General features: G+C 46.4%; 1 protein-coding gene across 5 annotated transcripts in view; it reads right to left on the reverse strand.

The window, feature by feature from the left end:
- The window catches only part of LOC139274972 (dedicator of cytokinesis protein 9-like), a 455,604-nt gene that overhangs the window by 183,851 nt on the left and 244,331 nt on the right, over positions 1–27,422 (reverse strand). For all 5 annotated transcript variants that reach the window (XM_070891774.1, XM_070891771.1, XM_070891772.1 and 2 more), the window contains 12 exons: positions 27,171–27,263; positions 26,900–27,023; positions 25,093–25,214; positions 20,109–20,195; positions 17,898–17,987; positions 15,874–15,989; positions 14,831–14,897; positions 13,316–13,441; positions 11,467–11,538; positions 6,302–6,448; positions 2,584–2,667; positions 2,115–2,226 (listed from right to left, as the gene is read on the reverse strand). In XM_070891774.1, coding sequence (XP_070747875.1) covers positions 2,115–2,226; positions 2,584–2,667; positions 6,302–6,448; positions 11,467–11,538; positions 13,316–13,441; positions 14,831–14,897; positions 15,874–15,989; positions 17,898–17,987; positions 20,109–20,195; positions 25,093–25,214; positions 26,900–27,023; positions 27,171–27,263 — 1,240 coding nt within the window. The remainder of the gene's footprint in view (positions 1–2,114; positions 2,227–2,583; positions 2,668–6,301; positions 6,449–11,466; positions 11,539–13,315; positions 13,442–14,830; positions 14,898–15,873; positions 15,990–17,897; positions 17,988–20,108; positions 20,196–25,092; positions 25,215–26,899; positions 27,024–27,170; positions 27,264–27,422) is intronic.

The raw sequence follows: 27,422 nt of genomic DNA on the forward strand, positions 1-27,422 counted from the left end.
AATTTACAATACTCTTTAAATGAAGGAGGAATTAATTGTGCTGAAGCTGCTTTCAGTACTCAAAAGGTTATACACACAGGGTAAACAAAACACACATCAAACGCAAATTATTGTACTTATTACAATGAGACCGAATGAGTGATCAGTTCATTCACTGCCAGGAAGCTTCTTTTATATCTCTGCCTGCTCCCCATCATTGGAGGTAGTTTTTCATTTCAAATCCCATGAGCACCATGTTATCAAATCCAACTTATATAAAGATCCTTTTTTATCAAACATTGTTTAGCCTTCCCGCAATGTTCCAGATTGAAAATACAGTTATCATTTTCACATACGGCACAGAAACAGGCCATTCGGCCCAATGCCGGTGTTTATGTTCCACTCCAGCCTCCTCCCGTCTTTCCTCATCTAAATCTATCAGCATAACCCTCTATTCCCTTCTCCCTCATATGCTTGTCTAGCCTCCCCTTAAATAATATTTGCCTCAACCACTCCCTGTGGCAGCGAGTTCCACATATTCAGCACTCTCTGGGTAAAGAAGTTTCTTCTGAATTCCCGATTGGATTTCTTGGTGACTATCTTATATTGGTGGCCTCTAGTCATGCTCTTGCCCCACAAGTGGAAACACTCTATCTGTGTCTACTTTATCAAAAACCTTTCATAATCTTAAAGACCTTTATTCGGTCACCCCTCAGCCCTCTTTATTCAAGCGAAAAGAGACCCAGCCTGTTCATCCTTTCCTGATATGTATACCCTCGCATTTCTGGTATCATCCTTGTAAATCTTCTCTGCACCCTCTCCAGTGCCTCTATATCCTTTTTATAATATGGCGACCAGAACTGTACGCAGTACTCCCAGTGTGGTCTAATCAAGGTTCAATACAGGTTTAACATAACTTCTCTACTTTTCAATTCTATCCCTCTAGAAATAAACCCTAGTGCTTGGTTTGCTTTTTAATGGCCTTGTTAACTTGTGTCACAACATATAGTGATTTGTGTATTTGTACTCCATGATCCCTTTGTTCCTTTACCCCACTTAGATTCTTATTTTCCAAGTAAATTGAGTATAAAAATAATTATTAAACTACACTCCTTTAATAAAAAAATGAAATACATGAAGTATTGTGAGAAGGCAAACACTCAATGAAAGGATATTGGGCGATTGTCTGCTTGGAACCGCTAACGTTCTGGGACCACACTAAATAAAATCAGCAATGTGGATGCTGATTTGCTGCACTGTGGACTAATGCTTCTCCTAACACATCAGTGATGACCACTGCAACTTCAAATTTAAAGTGGTACTTAAAGTTGTGACATTTTACCGTCTCAGCCCCAGGTGAAATAAAGTTGCCCAAGATACTGACAAAAGAGTGTAAAGTGCTTCCTGGCAGAGTGTAGCGTCTCTGTAATAAGCAAGCACAATATCCCATACCTACCGACAGGAGCAGTACACGACTCCACAGTTGGCGAAAGAAAGGCTAATTAATAAAAAGAAAGAAAGACTTGCATTTATATAGCACCTTTCATGACCACCGGATGTCTCAAAGCACTTTACAGCCAATGGAGTATTTTTGGAGTGTGGGAAATGCAGCAGCCAATTTGCGCACAAGCAAGCTCCTACAAACAGCAATGTGATAATGACCAGATAATCTGTTTTTATGATGTTGATTGAGGCTAGGACACACAGAAATATTAGCCAGGACACCGGGGATAACTCCCCTGCTCTTATTCAAAATAGTGCCGTGGGATATTTTATATCCACCTGAGAGAGCAGACAGGGCCTCCGTTTAACATCTCATCCGAAAGACAGGACCTCCGACAGTGCAGCACTCCCTCAGCACTGCACTGGAGTGTTAGCCTAGATTTATGTCCTCAAGTCCCTGGAGTGGGACTTGAACCCACAACCCTCTGACTCAGAGGCGAGTGTGCTACCCACTGAGCCACAGCTGACACTTGGGGAAAAAAAGTGGGGGAATAACCATAAAAAGAATGAAGCAATCATTAGCAATAAGCACTTTTTTTTTTAAACCAGGTCAAATAAAAATTAAATTAAAAATCAAAACTCTACAGTGTTGCAGCGACCAACAATTCACACAGTAACGTCCACTAAATTACCTTGGTATCTCTGAACTCTGCCTTTTCCAAATGGCATGGGCAAGTTTAGGGGAATGAAGTGCTCGTGGTTGCATATGACCCGCAGAAATTCGAACTTCAGTTCAAATAGTGTCTAAAATAAAAGAGTTCAGTGGAGAAACAGGAGTGAGATTTGTTGCCTTCTGAAGCCGTGCATTCAACATTTCACAGACAACACTTTGCTTTTCCGATCTGCGGTGTTAAATTAATTTCTACATAATTATGCGAACTGAGCGAAAGTTATTTTTCAAACGTCACACGACATTCCAGCCAAGAAGCGTAAATTCCTCAAGGTACTGAACACAATCCTCACAATACAATTATTTTACAATTAAATACAACACGCATTTGTAAACGCCACCACACGTCACAGATCACAATCAACCATGCAGAAATATCAAGAACTGTTGTAAAATGAGCTAAGAAAAATAGCACATAAAATGAGATCTACCTTTGGATTTCCGGGACTGAACCACTTTATGTAATTGTTAATTTGTTTGAAAACAAATCCCCTGTCCATCAGTGAGAAACATCTCTGCAAATAAATATTAGAGTACAGTAATGGTCAGTTGGGCATGTGTTCTGGCTGATTGCCCCTTCCCTGTGCCCCCCATGCCATGCCTTCCCTTAACTTGTCCTCCATGGGTTACTAAAGTGCATGGCGTTGGTGTGATTACATCTGGCACACTCCCAACAGATGGTAACACGTTAGTTCCGACGATGTCATCGTTCCGCCTCCTGTCCCCTCTCCGTTCTTATCCTGTCTCGGTTAGTTATTGGTGACCGTTCACCCACCAACAACTTCAAAAATCCACCTGGCAGATGCTATTCCCTATTCGACTACATGGGGACAGTGCAGGAAGGTGGAGTTGAGCTAGGTGGTCAGCCGTGATCTTATTGAATGGCGGAGCAGGCTCGGGGGGCCGAAAGGCCAACTCCTGCTCCTATTTCTTGTGTTCTAACATGGGAAATCTTGCATGGGACAGAGAAAAACAATGAATAGGAGCAACTGTACAGAATCACTGGGCAAATCATTGGCACAGTACATCTCGTCTTGCACATCAGTTGAAAAAATACTCAGGAACAGGCCACAAATATTAGCATTTCCACTAACATCATGTTAGGATCGGAAATCTAGAATCTTTACTGTTGTTTTAAACACAAGTAGGGTTTCGAGTTTTGACTGAAGGAGCAAAAAATGACATTTTTCCACAACCTCTAAAATATCTGCTTGCTTAATACATCAGGGAATATAGGAACAGGAGTAGGCCATTCAGCCCCCCGAGCTTGTTCCGCCATTCAATGAGATCACTGGCTGATCTGCAAACTAACTCCACCCACTGCCTTGGCTCCACATCCTTTTATACTCTTGGCTAGCAAAAATCTATCGCTCAGGTTGCTAATTATTAACTGAGCTGGCATCTACCAACAGTTTAATTAACTCAGATCGCAAGATGAAGTGCGGTTTGAAGCTCAAGTCAATGCGTACAGCATCAAATTCCTCATCTCCCAATTTTCTCCTATCTTTTCCTTAAGGGGGCAGCAGCCTACCCGCCCCAAAGATCCATGAGGCAGAACGGTGAGCTTCAGCGAGCTATTCGTCCAAGAGGATGTCACACTTGACCTTTGGCCGCAGCCCCAAATTCTGGAACGTTCTTGCTAAAACTCTCTCCACTCCCTCAGGTGTTTTTAAAACCCAATGTTTGCCCGAAACACAGAATAGTGCAGCTCCGAAGAAGGCCATTCGGCCCATCGAATCAGTGCCGGCTCTTTCGAGGAGCAATCCAATTAGTCCAACTCATCTGTCCTTTCCCACTACCATGCCATTTTTTTTCTACTTCAAGTATTTATCCAATTCCCTTTTTGAAGTCTACTATTGACTCTGTATTCACCACCAATGTTCCCTGTAATTTATCTTGGCGGCGTACAATCCCTTTAAGGGGCTGCATGGGCCATTCAAGAGGCCGCACGTGAAAAGCCAGCTGCCTGGGTTCCTGGGAGCACAGCCTAAAGGGAACATTGTTCACCACCCACCAGGCAGTGCATTCCAAATACGAACCACTTGTTGCGTAAAAATGTTTTTCCACATGTCGCCTCTGCTTCTTTTACCAATCACCTTAAATCTGTGCCCTCTGGATAGCGACCTTTCACCCATTGGAAACAGTTTCTCTTTACTGACTCTATCCAAACCCGTCGTGATTTTGAACACCTCCATCAAATCTCCTCTTAGCCTTCTTTGCTCTAAGGCGAACATGTCTTCAGTCCTTATATAGGGCCCTAATGTGAGCATACCTGGAGTATTGTGTACAGTTTTGGTCTCCTTGCCTAAGGAAGGATATACTTGCCTTAGAGTGCAACGAAGGTTCACCAGACTGATTCCTGGGGTGGGGGGATTGTCCAGTGAGGAGAGATTGAGTAGACTAGGCCTATATTCTCTAGAGTTTAGAAGAATGAGAGGTGATCTCATTGAAACATACAAAATTCTTACAGGGCTTGAAAGGGTAGATACAGGGAGGATGTTACCCCTGGCTGGAGAGTCTAGAACCAGGGGTCACAGTCTCAGAATAAGGGGTCGGCCATTTAGGACTGAGATGAGGAGAAATGTCTTCACTCAGAGGGTGGTGAATCTTTAGAATTCTCTACCCCAGAGGGCTGTGAAGACTCAGTCGTTGAGTATATTCAGGATAGAGATCGATAGATTTTTTGATATTAAGGGAATCAAGGGATATGGGGATAGTGCAGGAAAGTGGAGTTGAGGTAGAAGATCAGCCATGATCTTACTGAATGGCGGAGCAGGTTCGAGGGGCCGAATGGCCGACTCCTCCTCCTAATTCTTAGGCTCTTCAGTCACTAACCTACCCTGTCTCCCAAAACGATTCGAGAGCCAGTTGTTTTTTTTCTTACAGCTATGAAGCACTTTGGGAAGTGTTGACGCTAAAGATGCTGCCAATGTGAAAACCGTTGTTACGCTGCACCTTAGTACTGAACCAGTCAGTGCCGTGATGACCCATTTGGCTACTGGTGAGCATCTTGTCTCATCATATTTATTAGTAACTTGCAGGTACAAAAACCAAGGAGCCAACTGTACAAAAATGAGGAACAACACCAAGCACCAGATTCAAGCAAATGGTCGTCAAGAGACAAAACTGTTCGCAAATAAGAATCACGATGCAATCCGCCAATGTTCCCTTGAAGCTGTGCGGTTGTGCAGCTGCCTGTACCTCTTGTGCAGGCTGCTTGCTGGCTTTACAATGGGAAAAACCGTGCGTGCGTGGAAATTTGAATAATCCGCGCACCCAGTTTAAAAAATCAAAGGGAACATTGCGATCAGCCACAGCAGGATTTACACAAAAACATCTGCCTGTTTTATCCTCTGCTGCAACAATCCAGCTGCTGTCAAGAGTTTCAGCAGTTTTTGTCATTCTCCTCTCTTCATAATTCGAATGCCGCCTCATTCTTACAGCTTATACTAATACCTGAACTGGCAATAAAAATAAAAGTACTTCAGCTGCTCATTTTTCTAAACATATCCCTCTGACAGTTAAGATCGTACCTAAAGCCACAACTTTCACCGCAAGAGTGGCATTTCGCTAAAACAGAAACCAAACACTGCGGAGGCTGGAAATCTGAAATATAAACAGAAAATGCTGGATCCACTCAGCAGGTCAGGTAACGCCTGTGGAGAGAGAGAAACAGACCTTTCAGGTCAATGACCCTTCGCCAGAGTCCGAAACGTTAACTCTCTCGGTACAGATAGCGCCTGACCTGCTGAGTGTCTCCAGCATTCTCTGTTGATATTACAGCGATATTTCGCTATTTTACAAATATCAGTCGGCGTGCCTTGGAAAACCAGACAGTTGGAACCAACTCCGAACGATGCATCAGGGAAAGAACAGCAAATATCAAAAAATCCCCACATCACCACTGCCATTGTGAAAAGTAATTTGTCAAAAAGTTTTGATCAGCAAAATGTCCCCCTCCATTGGCTATTTTTACACAATTGCTAAAAAGATGGATAAATAATCCGATACATTAACAATTGATCCCGCTAATGATCAGAAGCAAAGTTGGCTTTACCTTTTGGAATCTCAAAGCTGTTGAACATTTAACATGTATCCACAAACATGGAAATGCGAACCGAGAGAGGGGCTAGCTCCGACAATTCCTACCTTAATGAAGACGGCGAGGCTGTGGTTTGCATTCCGAGCCTCTTCCGGCTTGTCTTTATACTTCTGTGTGATGTGCGGCATTAACAAGTTAACAAGGGTTTCCACGGTGTGTTGGTAAGAGGCAGGGAAACGCTGGTTTCGGAATAGCTAGAGAAACCAGACGGACAATGACATAGACTGTTCACAATGTGAAATTATTAACTACTGTTTGCATTGTACAGCTTAAAACTCTCATCCTGGTTTTCCAACCCCTCCATGGCCTCGCTCCCCTCCCTATCTCTGTAATCTCCTCCAGCCCTACAGCCCTCAGAGATCTCTGCGCTCCTCCAATTCTGGCCTCTTGCATATCCTTGATTTTAATTGCTCCACCATCGGCGGCCATGCCTTCAGCTACCGAGGCCCTAAAACTCTGGAATTCCCTCCCTAAACCTCTCTACCTCTCTCTCTCCTTCTTTAAGACGCTTCTTAAAACCTACCTCTTTGACCAAGCTTTTGTCCTAATATCGCCTTAAGTGACTCGGTGTCAACGTTTGTTTGCTAATCGCACCTTGGGACGTTTTATTAAAGACACTGTATAAATGCAAGTTGATGTTGTTATACTGGCTGATTTAATTAGCATTCTCACCCAGGAATTACAAGGTAAATATTTAAACAGAAAAATCAGAAATTCACATTGGTGCAAGAAGATGCACCCTTTAGTGACTGATTTCATTGATACTCCTGGGCAGATTAGAGGGATATAGGGGCCAAGTTTCAGCCTGAGTTGCTCCTGTTTTTTTGGAGCAACTGGTTTAGAATGGAGTATCTTAGAAATTTGAATTCTCGGCATTTAGTTTGCTCCAGTTCTAGTCAGTTAGAACAGTTTCACTTTGGAACAGAATTTTTTTTTCAAAAGGGGGCGTGTCCTGCCACTTACGCCTGTTTTCAAAGCTTAGGCAGTGAAAACTTACTCCAAACTAACTTAGAATGGAGTAAGTGAAGATTTTTGTACGTTCGAAAAAACCTTGTCTACACTTTAGAAAATCAGGCGTAGGTTACAAATCAGGTGTAGGAAATGGGGGGGGAGGGGGTTTAAAGGGAAGTTTACAAACATTAAACACTTCAGTTTTACAAATAAAGAGCCATCATCAATAATAAATGATAAATACATCAATAAATCAACCAATAAATCAATCCAAAAAAATTAATAAAAAATATATATATTTTTTTTTAAATCAATAAATAAAACATTTTCTACTTACTGACTGCAGCACCAGGAGTCCTCCAACAGCGTGCTGGGACGGCCCCCCCAGTGTGTCTCTGTCAGTGTCTCTATCTCTCTGTCTGTCTGTCTCTCATTCTCTGTCTGTCAGTGTCTGTGTTTCTGACAGCGAGGGGAGGGGGAGAAGGGGGGTGGGAGGTGGGAGGGTGGGGGGGGAGAATGGGGGGGGGGGAGGAGGAGGAGAGGAGGGGCGAGGAGAAGGCGGTGAGAGGAGGAGAAGGGGAGAGGATGTAGGGAGGGAAGGAGAGAGGATGTAGGGAGGGAAGGAGAGAGGGAGGGAGGGAAGGAGAGAGGGAGGGAGGGAAGGAGAGAGGGAGGGAGGGAGGGAAGGAGAGAGGGAGGGAAGGAGAGAGGAGGGAGGGAGGGGGGAGGGAGGGGGGAGGGAAGGAAGGAGAGAAGAGGGAGGGAAGGAGGGAGGGAGGGAAGGAGAGAGGGAGGAGGGAGGGAGAGACGAGGGAGGGAAGGAGAGAGGAGGGAGGGAGGGAAGGAGAGGAGGGAGGGAAGGAAGGAGAGAGGAGGGAAGGAGAGAGGAGGGAAGGAGAGAGGAGGGAGGGAGGGAAGGAGAGAGGAGGGAGGGAGGGAAGGAGAGAGGAGGGAGGGAGGGAAGGAGAGAGGAGGGAGGGAAGGAAGGAGAGAGGAGGGAGGGAGGGAAGGAGAGAGGAGGTAGGGAGGAGAGAGGGAGGAGGGAGGGAAGGAAGGAGAGAAGAGGGAGGGAAGGAGAGAGAGAGGAGGGAGGGAGGGGGGAGGGAGGGGGGAGGGAAGGAAGGAGAGAAGAGGGAGGGAAGGAGGGAGGGAGGGAAGGAGAGAGGGAGGAGGGAGGGAGAGAAGAGGGAGGGAAGGAGAGAGGAGGGAGGGAGGGAAGGAGAGGAGGGAGGGAAGGAAGGAGAGAGGAGGGAAGGAGGGAAGGAGAGAGGAGGGAGGGAGGGAAGGAGAGAGGAGGGAGGGAGGGAAGGAGAGAGGAGGGAGGGAGGGAAGGAGAGAGGAGGGAGGGAGGGAAGGAGAGAGGAGGGAGGGAGGGAAGGAGAGAGGAGGGAGGGAAGGAGAGAGGAGGGAGGGAGGGAAGGAGAGAGGAGGGAGGGGAGGAGAGAGGAGGAAGGGAGGGGAGGAGGGAAGGAAGGAAGGAGAGAGGAGGGAGGGAGGGAGGGAAGGAGAGGGGGGGAAGGGAGGAGGGAGGGAGAGAGGAGGGAGGGAGGAAGGGAGAGGGGGGGGGGGGGGGAGGAGGGAGAGAAGGAGGCTGAACGGCCGGGCCCAAGACCTCGGGCTGGATTTACAGGTAGGTGGCGTCGGGTCTCGGGGGGGGGGGGGGGGGGAGGGAAGAGTCGCGGAGGTTGGGGTGGGGGGGAAGAGAGAGAGTTGCGGAGGCCGGGGGGGGGGCGGGGGTCGGGTCGGGTGGGAGGAGCCTTATTCACACAGTCCCAGTGAGGCCATTCGGCCAGGCCTAGGGGCTGCGTGCTTCGGGCCCCTCCCACAGCTTTGGGCGCCTGGAGCTACTGCACATGCGCGCCCCACTGTAGCGCACATGTGCAGAGGTCCCGGCACTGTTTTCAGCGCAGGGACCTGGCTCCGCCCCCATCAGCTCGTGCTGCGCTGCGCCCAGCTCCAGAGGACCTGCAGGGAGCCGGAGAATAGGTAAGTTTTTTTTAGGCGCACTTTCTGGCGCGAAAAACACTTGGGCCCATTAATTCAGTCATAGTATCCAGCATTTATTACTGAAAAGTTGAAGCAAATTACTGCACAATATCAATTGCTGCTTATTGATTTTTTTTTTTAAACTGCTCCGGAAATTTGCCGTCCATTTTATCATAGCTACTGTCATACACCTGTAACACAATGTGCAATTGCTGTCACTTATGCAAGGTAAGGTCCCATCAGTCACACAGCCCCAAGTCTACGTAGACTGACCGGTATACTCGCAGTGCAATACTGAAGGAGCGCTGCACTGTCGGAGGAGCCGTCTTTCGTTAAACACAATTGGCTGCATCATTTCTTAAATTACAAGAGATTTGCATTTCTATAGCATCCTTTCATGACCCAAGGATGCCCCAATGTGTTTTTGAAGTGTCGTCACTGTTGTAATGTAGGAACCACAACAGCCAATTTGCATACAGCAAGCTCCCACAAACTGCAATGTGATAATGACCAGGTAATCTGTTTTTAGTGATGTTGATTGAGGGATAAATAGTGGCGCAGGACACCAGAGATACCTCCCCTGCTCTTCTTCGAAATAGTGGCCATGGGATCTTTCTCGTCCACCTGAGAGAGCAGACGGGGCCTCGGTTTAATGTCTCATCTGAAAGATGGCACCTCTGACAGTGCAGCACTCCCTCAGCACTGCACTGGAAGGGTCAGCCTGGATTTTTGCGCTCAAGTCTCCGGAGTGGGACTTTGTGACACAGGAGGTTTTAGTGTCATATTTCTGACTTCCTTTTCTGCGGTTTTAAGCCACTTCATTCATTCATACACAACGCCACTTTAACCACTACAGATACAGTAGTGATGCCAAGAATCACAATAATTCATTTTTTTGGTTTGCAGTGGCAGACAGTTGGGATAATAAGTTGCTAGGCAAGAACTACAACAAAACTGCTGCACTGACCATTCTGGATACTTAGAATGCACTTGTTAAAAAGCAACGGCCTGTGCAAACACCAGATTAAAAAGGCAAGAGTTCATTTTGTTTAAAACATTGGTTCCTGGGATGTGGGCATTGCTGGCAAGGCCGGCATTTGTTGCCTATCCCTAATTGCCCTTGAGAAGGTGGTGGTGGTGAGCCGCCTTCTTGAACCGCTGCAATCCGCAAGTGGAAGGTACTCCCACAGTGCTGTTAGGGAGGGAGTTCCAGGATTTTGACCCAGCGACGATGAAGGAACGGCGATGTATTTCCAAGTCAGGATGCTGTGTAACTTGGAAGGGAACTTGCAGGTGATATATCTTATGTCTGGCACACACTGCAGCCACGGTGCGCCGGTGGTGGAGGGAGTGAATGTTTAAGGTGGTGGATGGGGTGCCAATCAAGTGGGCTGCTTTGTCCTGGATGGTGTCGAGCTTCTTGAGTGTTGTTGGAACTGCACTCATCCAGGCAAGTGGAGAGTATTCCATCACACTCCAGACTTGTGCCTTGTAGATGGTGGAAAGGCTTTGGGGAGACACTCACCACAGAATACCCAGCCTCTGACCCGCTCTTGTCGTCACAGTATTTATGTGGTTGGTCCAGTTAAGTTTGTGGTCGATGGTGACCCCCCCAGGATGTTGATGAATAATGTTTCACAACTTAAATGGTTCTGAAACATCTAATTCGGTGGATGGTTTTTGTTGATAATTTACCAACACGTTCGACGTGATTGAGATAAAAACCCACACAAATCATCGAATGTACAGCACAGAAACAAGCCATCCGGCCCAACTGGTCCGTGCCGGTGTTTATGCTCCACACGAGCCTTCTCCCACCCCTACTTCATCTCACCCCATCAGTATATCCTTCTATTACCTTCTCCCTCATGTGTTTATCTCGCTTCCCCTTAAATGCCGCTACGCTATTTGCCTCAACCACATCTTGTGGTAGCGAGTTAGGTTTTAAAGTGCATCTTAAAGGAGGAGTGAGAGGTAGAGAGGTGGAGAGGTTTAGGGAGGGAATTCCTGAGCTTAGGGCCCAGGCGGCCGAAGGAGCGCAGAGATCTCAGAGGGTTGTGGGGCTGGAGGTGATTACAGAGATAGGGAGGGGGGGAGCCACGGAGGGATTTGAACACATGGATGAGATTTAGGATACGGGCAGTGGAGTTTTGGATGAACTCAAGATTACGGAGGGTGGAAGATCATTCAATAAACTTTATTCTAGCCTAAATACCGACATGATTTATAAAAAAAATCACTCTAGCACATCAGTGACTGGCATGCAGGTGCTTACCTTCAGCTTGCTGGTCTCTATAAGGTGCTGGGCCATTGATTTTATCAGCGCCTCGAGGAAAAACCAAGAATACTGAAAGCAAACAAAACCTTTATTTTAGTATAAAGTGTAAATTTGAAATATGCTTTAAACCGAGGAAAATAGAAACTAGAAAATAGGAGCAGTATCAGGCCATTTGGCCCTTCGAGTATGCACCACCATTCAATATGATCATGGCTGATCCTCCATCTCAACACCATATTCCCGCTTTTTCCCCATACCCCTTGATGCCTTTAGTTTCTAGAAATCTATCTATCTCTCTCTGAAATATATTCAGTGACTTGGCCCCCACAGCCTTCTGTGGTAGAGAATTCCACAGGTTCACCACCCTCTGAGTGGAAATATTTCTCCTCAATCTCGGTCCTAAATTTCCTATCCCGTATCCTGAGACCGTGACCTCTTGTTCTAGACTTCCCAGCCAGGGGAAACATCCTCCCCGCATCCATAAGTCAACGTCTTGAAAGAACAATCGAATCATCAGCAGTGCGCTGTCACAATACTTTGCAGTGGGCTCAGTACACCGGTACCTATTAAAAATCTTGTATCTGCAAACACTTCCTGTCCACAAGTGTCACTTCCTGTTGTCACGATTTTTACCACACTTTTAAATCAAAATGAACATGAAAAATCCCCATCAAATCACTTATTATCACTCTCACTTCAGGGGTGTACACACACTATTTGCCATGTTCATAGTGGAGCACCAATGCCATTGACTGATTTTTACACAGCATGTACAGCACAGAAACAGGTCATTGTGCCCAACTGCTCCGTGCCGGTGTTTATGCTCCACTCGAGCCTCCTCCCATCCCCTCTTCATCTCACCCTATCAACATATCCTTCTTAAATGCATCTATACTATTCGCCTCAACCACTCCCTGTGGTAGCGAGTTCCACATTCTCACCACTCTGTGGGTAAAGAAGATTTTCCTGAGTTCCCTATTGAACCATAGCAACTCGTTATGTAAAAAACAATTTCTCCTCATCTGCCCTCTGGCTCTTTTGCCAGTGACCTTAAATCTGTATCCTCTGGTTACTGACCCTCCTGCCAGTGGAAACACTCTCTCCTGATTTTTATCGACCTTAAATATATCCATGCTAGTCACCTCAATCACTCCCTGTGGTAGCGAGTTCCACATTCTAAACGCTCACTGGGTAAAGAAGTTTCTCCTTAATTCCTTGTTGTATATATCGGTGGCTTGATAATGGCGTTAAAATACTGCAAGTAGACCTTGGAATTAATTGGATAAGAATGTATCAAAATACCCACAGAATTTAAGGTAATTAATAAAATCAGGAAATTATTATGTAGGTAATGGTGCTGTTGAAATTCCAGAGTCAGACTTATTCTTTAAATTATTTTTCTAATGTGTAAATAATCTAATCCAATTTAAAGATCGTGCCCCAGTGATGAATAATTACATAGAATGTACAGCCCAGAAACAGGCCATTCGGCCCAACAGGTCCGTGCCGGTGTTTATGTTCCACACGAGCCTCCTCCCACCTCTCTCCATCTCACCCTATCGGTACACAATTCAGCAGCAGTGAGAAGTAGGAAATATGTGAGAGTTTAAAAATGGGACTTTAAAACGGTCCCTGTTTAAGAGAAATAGATTGGAATGGAAATATCGCTTGAACCAGCAAGCACAATCTGAAAAAGTTTCACAAAATGACTTCAAACACAAATCATGGCCCCGATTAAACAATTATCTGTAACAAGTCGCATGGTTGGCCTTGCTGAGACTGCTGCAGAAACACCAAACGAGCCAAGAGGTTTGGACAACTTACGAGAGGCTTAGGTTTAATCTACCTTGAGCAGTTTATTGCAGGTGAGAAAGTCAGCGGTTGTTTTGAGGAGAACAGTCATGGATTTGGTCAACTCTTCGTGCACAGTCTTGCACTTGGAGGTACTGCACGGTTCAGTCTTGAAGACATACTGGCGAAACACAACGAAGTGTTGAGAGGAAGGAAAGGATCCATTAGTGATTGTCCATCAAAGCACAATAATCGTCGGAGCCATTTCGAAAACCCCGAGTGTCGCACACGGGCATAATACAGGTAATAGCACTGGCAGCAGTCGGGAGTTATGACTGCACTGAACTGGGCATAGGCTTTGCAGCGTATCAATTAGCTCTGAAATTTGGTGTCAAGGCAAGTTTTAAAAAGATTCCAGACGCTCCACTGTAACAGCCAAAACCCATTAAGTATAAAATTCAGTAAGTCTCAAAGATTTGCATTTCAAGTGCATTTTAACATTAAATGTCGGAAAGTGTGACCTGTTGTCTCTTAAACTGTTACCATCTGACCAGCACATCTTTACGTGTTTCTTGCTCGGTACAATACAACACTGCAGCCGGGAGGCTTGACTCATGTTCAACCCGAATGGCATGGCTACACATATTTTTAAATGTGAGAATTAAAGCAGTTGGTGGAAAGCAAAACAACTGTTCAGGCTCCAGTCCCGGTCCCTGAGAACCTAGCCCCAGGTACCTGTTTAAATGCCAACAGCATAAACCGCTGAAGGCTGGATCCAAAATGGACAGCGTATTTATCCACTTGATCCAGGGTGAGGTCATTCAGTCCCTTGAGCCTGTTTTGCCATTCAATCAGATCATGGCTGATCTGTATCTTAACACCATCTACCTGCCTTGACTCTGTAACCTTCATTCCCTTGCCGAACAAAAATGTATCAATCTCTGTTTCGAAATTTGCAATTGACCCCCAGCCTCAACAGCTTTTTGGGGGAAGAGAGTTCCAGATTTCCACTACCCTTTGTGCTTTTTGACATCACCCTGAACAGTCTGGCTCTAATTTTAAGGCTCCTTGTTCGGGACTCCCCCATCAGAGCAAATAGTTTCTCACCATTTACCCTATCAAATCCTTTAATCATCTTAAACACCTCAATTAGATCACTCCTAATCTCCTATACCCAAGGGAATACAACGCCAGTCTACGCAACACTACACTATTCGGGTAACCAAAAAAGGACGAGCTTAAATATTAGGCGAGTTAGACATCATGAGTTTATTCAATAAGGAAAATTAAGAACTGCATTAAATCCGATAAACAGCTTAACTTGGGAGCGGAGCAAGATTCAAAATAGTTAAATTGAAAGAAAAAAGGAATGAGCTAAAGTAATTAGCTGTTTAAATTTGTAGGGCAAAGCTTTAATAATTCAATCTGTATTCCCAGGAACGAACCAAAAGGCAGGTCCAAATGGTTAACATGACACATTGTCCAATTCGGCACTCCTTACAGTTTTGTTAAAGTTACTAACATTACATTCACGTTTCTCAGTATGTGGAGGTTATGTTGTCAGCCGTACCTTTATGTAGGACCTTAGGTAGTGTTCCAATCCTTCGTGACACTGGGAAACGATGTGCACAAGAACTCTGGAGAGGGAATTTTATGAAAGTCAAACATTAGCACGTAAGCAGACTTGGATAGAAGCCGTGTGACCTTGAGGTTACAGCGTTTAGAAAGCAGATTTTATTTTGTGTATGTGCGTGGGAGAGAGAGGAGAGGAAGTGAGTGAGATTGAGTGGCAGTGTGAAGAAGTGAGAAAGAGTGTGACAGAGAGAGAATGAAAGAAAGAATATTTGTAAACTGACACACAAAAAAAAGAGCGAGGGAGACAGACAGACGGGGGGGAGGGGCGAGAGACGGGCAGGGGGGAGGGGGCGAGGGACGGGCGGGGGGAGGAGGCGAGGGACAGGCGGAGGGAGGGGGCAAGGGACAGGCGGAGGGAGGGGGCAAGGGACAGGCGGAGGGAGGGGCGAGGGACAGTCGGAGGGAGGGGGCGAGGGACAGGCCGAGGGAGGGGGCGAGGGACAGGCTGAGGGAGGGGGCAGAGAGAGAGAGACTGGGGGGGGGGGGGGGCGGGGGGCAGAGACATATTTGCAATGTAAAATGTTTGTCAAATCATACCCACTCAGAATTGTACTGCAATCGATAGCTAAAGAGTTGGATGGCGAGTGTGTGTTGTCTGCACTGGATTTGAATCCAGGTCCCAGCAATGTCGAGACACTCTGCCTTAATCCATGTCCATTTTGGATAATCCATATTGTCACTTTGAGCTTCCTACGCAGATCACTCCTTGCACAATGAATGTTGTATGGACATTTTGGTCTGTTGTGGAACCCTCTATTTATTATTGGATGCTGAACAAACATTGATTGCTCAAGGAATGCTGTCGCAGGAGCTATTAACCCAAAGCTGGAGCTCAGAGATAATTATATTTTATTGCTATCCTCCTACTGTTAAGGAACATTTATTCAGCAAGATTTCAGGAAATGCAGGATTTTCTTTCAAAATACAAGATTTTTTTCCTCATAATAAATGAACAATAGCCCTATATATTAAACTTACCTGGTAACATTAACTGCAACATCCTCTTGTGTGGCCCGTGCAAGCACTCGAAACAACTGGTTCAGGATTGTGGGCAGGAAATTAATCATCACATGGCTTTCCATTGCATGTAAGCTCTACAGGGAAAACGAGATACAGAATTCAGGATGTATTAATGCCATTCTTCCTCTCAACATGAAATCCATTCTGAAACCCGAATCACAAACAGAATATTTCAATTACCCAACCCCCTGTTACCCCCTTAGTCTTCTTACTTAAGGCAAGCTACTCCCCAGGCCTCTGCACTGCTGCTATATGTGCACTTAGCCTTTCGGATGAGAATTAGACCGAGGTCCTGTCTCCCCTCTCAGGCGGACATTAAAGATCCCATGAGACTATTCGAAGCAGAGAAGGGGAGTTCTCCCATGTCTTGGGCCAATATTTATCTCAACCACCACCGATGATCTGGATATTCATTTCATTGCCGTTTGTAGGAGTTTGCGGTGTGCAAATTGGCTGCCGTATTTCCTGCAGTCTCCTGAGGGCAATATTTATCCCTCAATCAACATAACAAAAAAAGATTATCTGGTCATTATTGCATTGCTGTTTGTTGGAGCTTGCTGTGTGCAAAATTGGCTGCCGCGTTTCCTGCCAACACTTCACAAGTGCGTTGTCCATTGTAAAGCGCTTCGGGACGTCCTGAGGTTGTGAAAGGCGCCGTCTTTCTTTTACAAGGAGATATGGCCCAAAGATCAACTCGACATCTGATTTTCTCTTCTCCAGATGGACTGGTGCGTGCCCACAGCTCTGCACTTCCGCACAGCAGCCTGGCCTAGATCAGTAACCCTGCAAGCTCGAGAGAATCAAACCCCTCACCGCCAAAAGTTAACAGCGCTCATACACACTGCCACCCAGAAAGATGAGGATATTCTTTTGAAGGGATTTCAAAGAGGCATAATGACAATTACTAAAAAAAATATAGTAGACCCTTGCCTTGTAACACGATATTTAAGAACCATACAAAGCATATTATATCAAGGAATAATTTTCAGGGCTATGGAGAAAGATTGGGACTAATTGGATAGCTCTTTCAAAGAGCCGGCAGAGGCACAATGGGTCTGTGCTGTGTGTGATTTGATAATATACTCTGGATTTGTGAGGGACCTCGAACATTTGCTTGCTTGCATTAACATGAGGGCAATGACTGAACATAAAACAGAGAACGCCCATATATTATTTTAATCATGATTCATAAGTGCTCCAAGTGTTGTAACATTACATATTTAATAAGTTATACTCACAATACGTGGCAGAAATGAAAAATGTAAACTAAAAAAGCTTGATAATCAGGATGAGAATTGGCCAAATTTGACATCCAGGGACTTGATGTATACCTAAAAATATTTAGGTGTCAGCTGTGGTTCAGTGGATAGCACACTCGCCTCCGAGTCAAAAGGTTATGGGTTGAAGTCCCACTCCAGGGATTTAAGCACATAAATCTAGGCTGACACTCCAGTGCAATGCTGAGGGAGTGCTGCACTGTCGGAGGTGTAGTCTTTCAGATGAGTCATTAAACTGAGGCCCTGTCTGCTCTCTCAGGTGGACGTAAAAGATCCCATGGCACTATTTCGAAGAGGAGCAGGGGAATTCTCCCAGTGTCCTGAGCCAATATTTATCCCTCATTCAATATAACAAAAAAAACAGATTATCTGATTGTCACATTGCTGTTTGTGGGAGCTTGCTGTGCACAAATTGGCTGCCGTGTTTCCCATATTATAACAGTGACTACACTCCAAAAGTACTTCATTGAATGTAAAGCACTTTGAGACATCCGGTGGTCGTGAAAGGCGCTATATAAATGCAAGTCTTTCTTTTTTTTCTCAACAGGTTTATTACACGGACTAATTAACCAGGCTGCACTCCCTTATTCTTTCGTATTTGCTCCGTACCTTTGCTGAATTATGAAATAAAAGAGTTTGAGTTTTAATATCGGACAATGCAAGGTGGAGTATAATCACCTTGACTGTGGGGAGTCAATAACCTACCTTGAGGAATTTGACCAGTTCTGTTCCCGAGGCCTGAGCTCCAGAGTCACACTTCTGACAATACTGGAAGAAGTTATTCAGGTGCTGGTCCTACAGTCAACACCAAGAAGAAAGTGCTTTTGTAAGTCTTTCCGAGAACAACCAATGCGTCGACCTTACTTACAAACATTATCCGCAACAGGCGTATTGGGTTTTTATTTAAACTTAGCAGTTTCCCCAACAGGATGCATTGCTTTTCAAAAGGATTATTACGTTGTAAAGGGACACTGAAAGGACATTAATTCATTAATGAGTGAATATAAAAATCATCCATTCAACTTCGATTATATGGAACAAGTATAACCAAAAGAAACTTGGAAGATACAGAAACAGTCCATGCCGGTGTTTATGCTCCACTCGAGCCTCCTCCTGTCTTTCCTCATCTAAATCTATCAGCATAACCCTCTATTCCCATCTCCCTCATACGCTCGTCTAGCCTCCCCTTAAATGTATCTATACTATTCGCTTCAACCATTCCCTGTGGTAGTGAGTTCCACATTCTCACCACTTCCTGGGTAAAGAAGTTTCTTCTGAATTCCCTATTAGATTTATTAGTGACTATCTTATATTGATGGCCTCAAGTTATGCTCTTCCCCACAAGTGAAAGCATTCTCGGTCATCATCATAGGCGGTCCTTCGAACGAGGATTACTTGTGTCCACATGAGTTCACGGATGTTTCAATGAAGGACCCGATATGTCAGTCCTGAACTCCAATTGAAGGGGTGGAAGATGTTTGTGTGTGGGTTTTTTTCTAACATGTGGTGGCCGTTGCACATCAGCCACCACACGGGCTTGATAGAGCTCGGCCTTTATCCAGTGGCAAGGGTTAATCAAGACGACTGGAGACCTGCTCTGCTGCACGGACCTAGTGCGCGCACATATTGCAGCGTGGGCTGGCTCGTGCTGCCCCTGGACCCCATATCCCCATTCTCCGCACCTCCGCACGATCCCTCGCCGCTCCTCCGCCACAAACATTCGTCGCATCTCCGCCACGATCCCGCGCCGCTCCTCCGCCACGATCCCTCGCCGCTCCTCCGCCACGATCCCTCGCCGCTCCTCCGCCACGATCCCTCGCCGCTCCTCCGCCACGATCCCTCGCCGCTCCTCCGCCGCGATCCCTCGCCGCTCCTCCGCCGCGATCCCTCGCCGCGATCCCTCGCCGCTCCTCCGCCACGATCCCTCGCCGCTCCTCCGCCACGATCCCTCGCCGCTCCTCCGCCACGATCCCTCGCCGCTCCTCCGCCACGATCCCTCGCCGCTCCTCCGCCACGATCCCTCGCCGCTCCTCCGCCACGATCCCTCGCCGCTCCTCCGCCCCGATCCCTCGCCGCTCCTCCGCCACGATCCCTCGCCGCTCCTCCGCCACGATCCCTCGCCGCTCCTCCGCCACGATCCCTCGCCGCTCCTCCGCCACGATCCCTCGCCGCTCCTCCGCCACGATCCCTCGCCGTTCCTCCGCCCCGATCCCTCGCCGTTCCTCCGCCACGATCCCTCGCCGTTCCTCCGCCCCGATCCCTCGCCGCTCCTCCGCCCCGATCTCTCGCCGCTCCTCCGCCACGATCCCTCGCCGTTCCTCCGCCACGATCCCTCGCCGCTCCTCCGCCACGATCCCTCGCCGCTCCTCCGCCACGATCCCTCGCCGTTCCTCCGCCCCGATCCCTCGCCGTTCCTCCGCCCCGATCCCTCGCCGCTCCTCCGCCCCGATCTCTCGCCGCTCCTCCGCCCCGATCCCTCGCCGCTCCTCCGCCACGTTCCCTCGCCGTTCCTCCGCCCCGATCCCTCGCCGCTCCTCCGCCCCGATCCCTCGCCGCTCCTCCGCCACGTTCCCTCGCCGTTCCTCCGCCCCGATCCCTCGCCGCTCCTCCACTCTACCTGGGACCCGCCGATGTTCCTGCCCACGCTCCATACGCCGACCTGGGTTTTGATGACTTCACCCAGTCACACACTTGGAGCAGCTCACACTGGAGGTTGTAGTGGTATGCTTCAGCTCTTTTTGTAGTCCGACCTGCAGAGGTGTTCTCTCGCAGTATCCATTCTATCGACTCTGTAGCCATTCTGTCGAAACCTTTCAGAATTTTAAAGACCTCTATTAGGTCACCCCTCAGCCTTTTCAATCAAATGTGGGTTAACTTTCAAACATGCGAAGAATTGGAAGAGCGATATCAACTAACCTGAGTATAGATGGTCGACACGAGGTGTGTCGCGACTTTGAATATATGTTTGGCTCCATCGACCCATTTGATTTCAGGGCCTGAGTGCTGTAATGTACAACAACACGGTTAATGAAATGATAGAATTATTTGAGTTGTGCCCAATACCTATATTTTTACATGTTCTCATCAAAATCACAGTTTGTCCTAAATTTACAATATTCCTAACCTTCTGAATCGCCCTCAGAGTCAAAAACACTGCCATGTAGGTTCATAGTCGGACAAGTTTAACAATCAATGATACAGGTGGGAAGGATAAAATGCATTGCCTTTTAAATGTGATGGTATTTCAATTGGAAACACAATCCATTTACAGCAGGACCAAGATTTGCTTTTCCATACTGTGCCAATCACCAACAAACAATCCTGGCGACTCTTCCTCACCCATTCATCTGCCTGCCAAATGCAGGTTGCACCACATGCATCAAGTCATCTCCTAACGTATCTCCAATCGGTACAAGGAGTCACGGTTCATATAACATTTCACTACATTTGTCAAAGAAAAGGCGTTCCTCAGACATTGCAGCAAGAGTGCCCATAATGGCACGTTGTTTGAATTGGGGAAGGGTTTTAAGCACGGATATGAAACAAACACTGAGAATTTATTTTGGTAAAGAAACAAATCCCTCTATTTGTTCCTCAGTTACGTGTCAGCCGTGGCTCAGTAGTCAGAAGGTTGTGGGTTCAAGGCCCACTCCAGAGACATGAGCACGTAAATCGAGGCTGACATTCCCAGTGCAGTGCTGAGGGAGTGCTGCACTGTCGGAGGTGCCGTCTTTCGAATGAGACGGTAAACGTCTGCTCTCTCAGATGGACGTTAAACATCCCATGACACTATTTTGAAGAAGAGCAGGGGAGTTATCCCCAGTGTCTAAGCCAATGTTTATCGCTCAATCATTATCACAAAAACAGATTACCTAGTCATTATCACATTGGTGTTTGTGGGAGCTTGCTGTGTGCAAATCGGCTGCTGCATTTCCTACATTACAACAGTAGTGACTACACTTCAAAAATAACTTAATTGGCTGTAAAGCACTTTGGTATGTCCGGTGGTCGTGAAAGGCGCTATATAAATGCAAGTCTGTCTTTCTTTCAGTTCCCAATTCAATGACCAGGCGAGTATTGTGCAAGCTGTCCTTTGACCTCTTGTCAATGACATTTGATGCCAGGTGTTTTGAACCACTGGACAATGGTCCATTCTGACGATCCTGGTGATTTCCCCCCCATGCCCATGAGGTGGTGCATGGCCCCACCACTTAGCACCTTGTGACAGTCATGCTCCACGATGATATGCAGGCCGTGATCCTTACCAACGGATCTATTACAGACCCAATCCACGTCCGGATCAGGGTCAAACAGGGCTGCGTCATCGCCCCAACCCTCTTCTCAATCTTCCTCGTCGCCATGCTCCACATTATAGTCAACAAGCTCCCCGTTGGGGTGGAACTAAACTACACAACCAGTGGGAAGCTGTTCAACCTTCGCCGTCTCCAGGCTAGGTCCAAGACCACCCCAACCTCTGTCGTCGAGCTACAGTACGCGGATGACGCCTGCGTCTGCGCACATACAGAGGCTAAACTCCAGGACATAGTCGACGTATTTACTGAGACGTATGAAAGCATGAGCCTTACGCTAAACATCCGTAAGACAAAAGTCCTTCACCAGCCTGTCCTCACCGCACAGCACTGCCCCCCAGTCATCAAGATCCATAGCGCGGCCCTGGACAACGTGGACCATTTCCCATAACTCAGGAGCCTTTTATCAACAAAAGCAGACATAAGAATTACATAAGAATTAGGAACAGGAGTAGGCCATCTAGCCCCTCGAGCCTGCTGAGGTTCAACACCGCCTCCAGTGCGCCAGTGCAGCCTTGGGCCGCCTGGGGAAAAGAATTTTTGAAGACCAGGCCCTCAAATCTACCACCAAGCTCATGGTCTAAAGGGCTGTAGTAATACCTGCCCTCCTGTATGGCTCAGAGACATGGACCATGCACAGTAGACACCTCAAGTCGCTAGAGAAATACCACCAACGATGCCTCCGCAAGATCCTACAAATCCCCTGGGAGGACAGATGCGCCAACATTAATGTCCTCGTCCAGGCCAACATCCCCAGCATTGAAGCACTGACCACACTTGATCAGCTCCGCTGGTTAGGCCACATTGTCCTCATGCCAGACACGAGACCCCCAAAGCAAGCGCTCTACTCGGAACTCCTTCATGGCAAACGAGCCAAAGGTGGACAGCGGAAACATTACAAGGACACCCTCAAAGCCCCCCTGATAAAGTGCAACATCCCCACTGACACCTGGGTGTCCCTGGCCAAAGACCGCGCTAAGTGGAGGAAGTGCACCTGGGAGGGCGCTGAACATCTCGAGTCTCATCGCCGAGAGCATGCAGAAACCAAGCGCAGGCAGTGGAAAGAGCGTGCGGCAAACCTGTCCCACCCACCCTTACCCTCAACGACTGTCTGTCCCACCTGTGGCAGGGTCAGTGGCTCTCGTACTGGACTGTTCAGCCACCGACGGACTCATTCTAAGAGTGGAAGCAAGTCTTCCTTGATTCCGAGGGACTGCCTATGATGATGACAGTCATGCAGTGGAGAATGGAGACACCTAATCACGCCCCAAAGCCAATGTACAGTGAGTATATTCAAGTCTGAGATTGATAAATTTTTGGATATTAAGCGAATCGAGGGATATGGGGATCGGGTTGTAAAGTGGAATTGAGGTTGAAGATCAGACAGGATCTTATTGAATAATTCTATTTCTTATGTGCGAGATCACCATGTAGCTCAGCAACATTTTTAAAAATGATTTGTTCATAGGATGTGGGTGTCGCTGGCAAGGCCAGCATTTATTTCCTGTCTCAAAATGCCCTTCAGAAGATGGTGGTGAGCTGCCTTCTTGAACCGCAGAGAGCAGTTAAGAGTCAAACACATTGCTGTTGCTCTGGAGTCACAAAGAGGCCAGACCAGGTAAGGACGGCAGATTTCCTTCCCTAAAGGGCATTAGTGAACATTATGAGAATCCGCTAAGGTTCATGGTCACTATTACTGATGCCAGTTGAACTTCCCTCGTCCAGAACCACCCCTCGTCCAGAACCAGTCCCAGCCACCAGGTGGCACATGCGCAGGACTCCGACATGAATAAATTGAAGTCCTTCCTCGCTGCCAACTCCCGCAATCACTGGCCTGACCCTGCGATCCATTGCCCCCCCCCCCCGCCCCCCTGATCTCTCTGTCGCACTCCCAGCCCCAAGCCAGCCAGCCCCGATATCCCCTTGCTCAGTCCCTGTACCATCCAATTTAATATGACCACCCCTCATCCAGAAAAATCCCTTATCCAGAATAGGCAAGGTCCCGAGGGTTCCAGATATGGGAGGTTCAACCTGTACTAGCTTTTCATTCCAGATTTATTTAATTAACTGAATTTAAATTCCCCAGCTGCCGTGGTGGGATTTGAACTCATGTCTCTGGATCACGTCCAGTAACATAACCACTATGCTACTGTACCCTTATTCATTCATAATAATATCTTCAAATACTGAAACAATCACAGGTTCCCAACTCCAGACACACACAAAATGATTCTTTCTCTGTCTCGCAGTTTATTTTACTGGTTTGTTGCATAGTAGAATGAAAGTGCAAAATGAGACAGCTCGTGACTTCCTCACATACTTTTTCATCACAAGCGATCAACTGAAGACTAAAAAGTTCAAAACTGAAAATGAGGAATTTGAGAGCAGATGGTGTTGGGGTTCTGGTTCTGGGCTAGCTACCAAGAGATGCCCAGCTCAAAAAGCAAGTTGTGAAATTAACTTCAATAAATCTGGCAATTTGGGATCTGGCACCAGAATAAATGACAATGAAAGCTGCCGGATTGTCAGTAAACAGCTAACTGTTTCGTTCATCCTCTGGGAAGAGGTATCTGCCATGCCTAACTGTCTAGCCTACATGACTCCAGTCCCACACTAAGTGGTTACACAGAATGCACAACACAGAAACAGGCCATTCGGCCCAACTGTTTCATTCCACCTCCCATCTTTCTTTAGCTAACCCTATCAGCATACCCTTCTATTCCTTTCTGGGTACTGAGGTTGCATGTTCAGCCATGAACTCATTGAATGGCGGGACAGGCTCGAAGGGCCGAATGGCCTTCTCCCGCACCTATTTTCTATGTTTCTATGTTTCTTCCCCCATGTACTTTTCCAGATCCCCCTTAAATGCATCTATGCTATCCACCTCAACCATTCCCCGTGGTAGCGAGTTCCACGTTCTAATCACTCCCTGGGTAAAGAAGTTTATCCTGAATTCTTTTAAGGTGCAGTGGGTCCCCTTTAACCCTCGTTTTAAAATCCCTTCATGGCCTCGTCCCTCCCTATCTCTAAACTCCTCCAGCTCCATGGCCCTCACTCTCCCCCAACCCCCGGAGATATCTGCGCTCCGCCAATTCTGCCCTCTTGAGCATCCCTGATTATAAGCGCTCAACCATTGGTGACCGTGCCTTCAGCTGCCTGGGCCCTTACCTCTGGAATTCCCTCCCTAATGCTCGCCGCCTCTCTACCTCCTTCAAGACGCTCCTTAAAACCTACCTCTTTGACCAAACTTTTGGTTACCTGCCTTAATTTCTCCTAAAGTGGCTCGGTGTCAATTTTTTTGTCTCATAATCGCTCCTGTGAAGCGCCTTGAGACGTTTCACCATGTTAAAGGCGCTATATAAATACAGGTTATTGTTGTAAGGAGCAGTACCAAGAAAAAGGTATTTTCTACAATGTATTAAAAAAGGAAGAGGTGAACATATGTAAATGACATTAAGCACTGCCGTGAATTGGCATGGTGCTCTAAGAGCTACTGCACACACACAGGAATGTGGTAGAACAGGCCAACTGTGATTGTACAAGCTTGTTAATCATTCAAATAATGGCCAAGGGGGAAGCAACAATCTCACCTTCCCCATTCCAAGCTCCTGGTAACTAAGGTAGCCAACGGGTAGATTAGCTGAGACGGATATCTGATTTTCATTGGTCACAACCCGACCATCTTTCAGCAATGGAAGCCAGGCATAGCCAACTGCAGGGGTGGGAAACAAGGCTGTTAGAACTATTAGTTCAGAGATTACATTAACTTTTGGCAAGTCACCATTTGCAGCCACAAACTTTACATCAATGGCAAAACAGCTGACAGAAAGCCCCCCCCCCCAGCGCTGAATTCAGTCACAGTTCCAGAAGACTGCAATCCTTTTTATAAACTGAAAATTACAGTATATAATGTTTAAGGAGAACAACGGTTGGGGGGTGGGGGGGGGAGGAGGCAGGGAACGACACATCTGGAAATAAAGACATTAAACCTGACTCCTTTCTAAATACAAAGGTTGGTGAATAAAAAAGTGATGATGTTAAGGTTTAGAAATTCAAGTTATTATAGAAACTGAAGTAAATACTGAAACATGGGGAACTCTTCAACTGAGAAACATTAAATCCAGCAACTGAGTGTCAATATTTTAACATCTCCAGCTTATACAATTAATTTAATTGGCCCGGATTTTGTGTTCCCCAAAATTAAAACATTCAAAATTATTTTTCAAAAAATGACATTTTTATTGTATTGAGGGCCTTTTAATTAAATGTGAAAATGGGAACATTTATTTTTATTCTCATATGTTAATGGGAAAATCCATTCGTAAATGGAATCCTTATAAGCATATGAGGAATCCTCGCTTTTGATTGGAGGGCTGGGCCCATGTGAATCCAGAGATGCTTCTGAGCCACCTGCGTCCCTGGGATCCGTGGGTCTTTATTTAGCAGGAGTACGCCTGCAGGACTAGGACCAAAAGATTCCGAAGCCCAGGAGCCTAAAAGTAAGTGCGGATATTTTAAAAATCGGATTGGAGGCGTACTCCAAAAATGTACAACTCCAACTGCAAATTCTGGCCCATAATAAACAAGTGAGGGTTGCCTTACACCCAATTTATCTCATTCTGACACAAGTAGATTCAATTCTGTCATTTTCTTTTTTTAAACCGCCGATTTAAACTTGTCATGTATTGTTGAAGTAAGAAAAATGCTTCATATTGGAAACGTTAGATGACTATGAAAGTCACATGACGCAGGGTTTGCAACAGGATTGCAGTGAAATTGCACTGTGCTATTAGCACATGAATAATTGTTTAAATAATAAGGGGAAATTTATACAAGTTCATACAGTGCAGTACTGAGGGAGTGCTGCACTGCGTCTGTATGTTGCTTTCGGATGAGACATTAAACCGAAGCCCCGTCTGCTCTCTCGGGTAGACGTAAAAGATCCCATGGCACTATTTCGAAGATGAGCAGGGAAGTTCTCCCCAATGTCCTGGCCAATATTTATTCCTCAATCAATATCACTTTTTTTTTTTTAAAAAGATAAAAGCAAAATAACACTCAGCAGGTCAGCATCTGTGTAGAGAGAAACAGAGTTAATGTTTCAGAGCTGAACTGCTGAGTGTGTGTCCAGCATTTTCTGTTCCTATTTGGAAAAAAAAGTATGATCTGGTCATTTATCAAGTTGCTGTTTGTGGGAGCTTGCTGTGCGCATGTTGGCTGCTGTGTTTCCCACATTACAACACTGACTACACTCCAAAAGTACTTCATTGGCTGTAAAGCACTTTGGGACATCCCGGGGTGGCGAAAGGCGCTATATAAATGCAAGTCTTTCTCTCTTTCTTGTACATAAGGCCATTGCACCCAGCTTTGTTTTAAAAAAGTGAATGTAAGTAAAACCTTGGGATTCAATGGTTTCCTTCTTCTTCGTGGTGCCTTTGCTGGAGTTATCACAGCTGACGTGGTAGAAGGTAAACAACAAGTGGTGCTTCTCGTGGAGCTGGGTTGGCAGCTCTACTTTAATCTGAAACACAAACAGAACAGACTTGTGCTAAAATTCGCCACAAAAACACCAGCTCAATCCACTGGGCGCCAATCCAAAAAATTAATGACACAGCAGCACTGCAAGCATCAATCCGTGATGTGCTCCAATATATCGTCACTTCTTTACCTCATCGTAGAACTCGGGGTTTTGGTGATGATGTAAAACCATTGCAAAGGCATATTTCGTAAACACAGGACTCCCCGGCCGTCCATAGATACACTATGAAAAGGATAAGAATAAATCGCACCAATCGTTAGTACATACATGTACTGTAACGCAAAAATCCACAATCTGAGGCATCTATATATCGGCATCTTCAAACACAAGTCATCAGAAAAATGAGCAAACTTGTATAGAACCTTAATTAGACTATACTTG

The sequence above is a fragment of the Pristiophorus japonicus genome, chromosome 10, assembly GCF_044704955.1.
Source record: "Pristiophorus japonicus isolate sPriJap1 chromosome 10, sPriJap1.hap1, whole genome shotgun sequence".
NCBI lineage: Eukaryota > Metazoa > Chordata > Chondrichthyes > Pristiophoridae > Pristiophorus > Pristiophorus japonicus.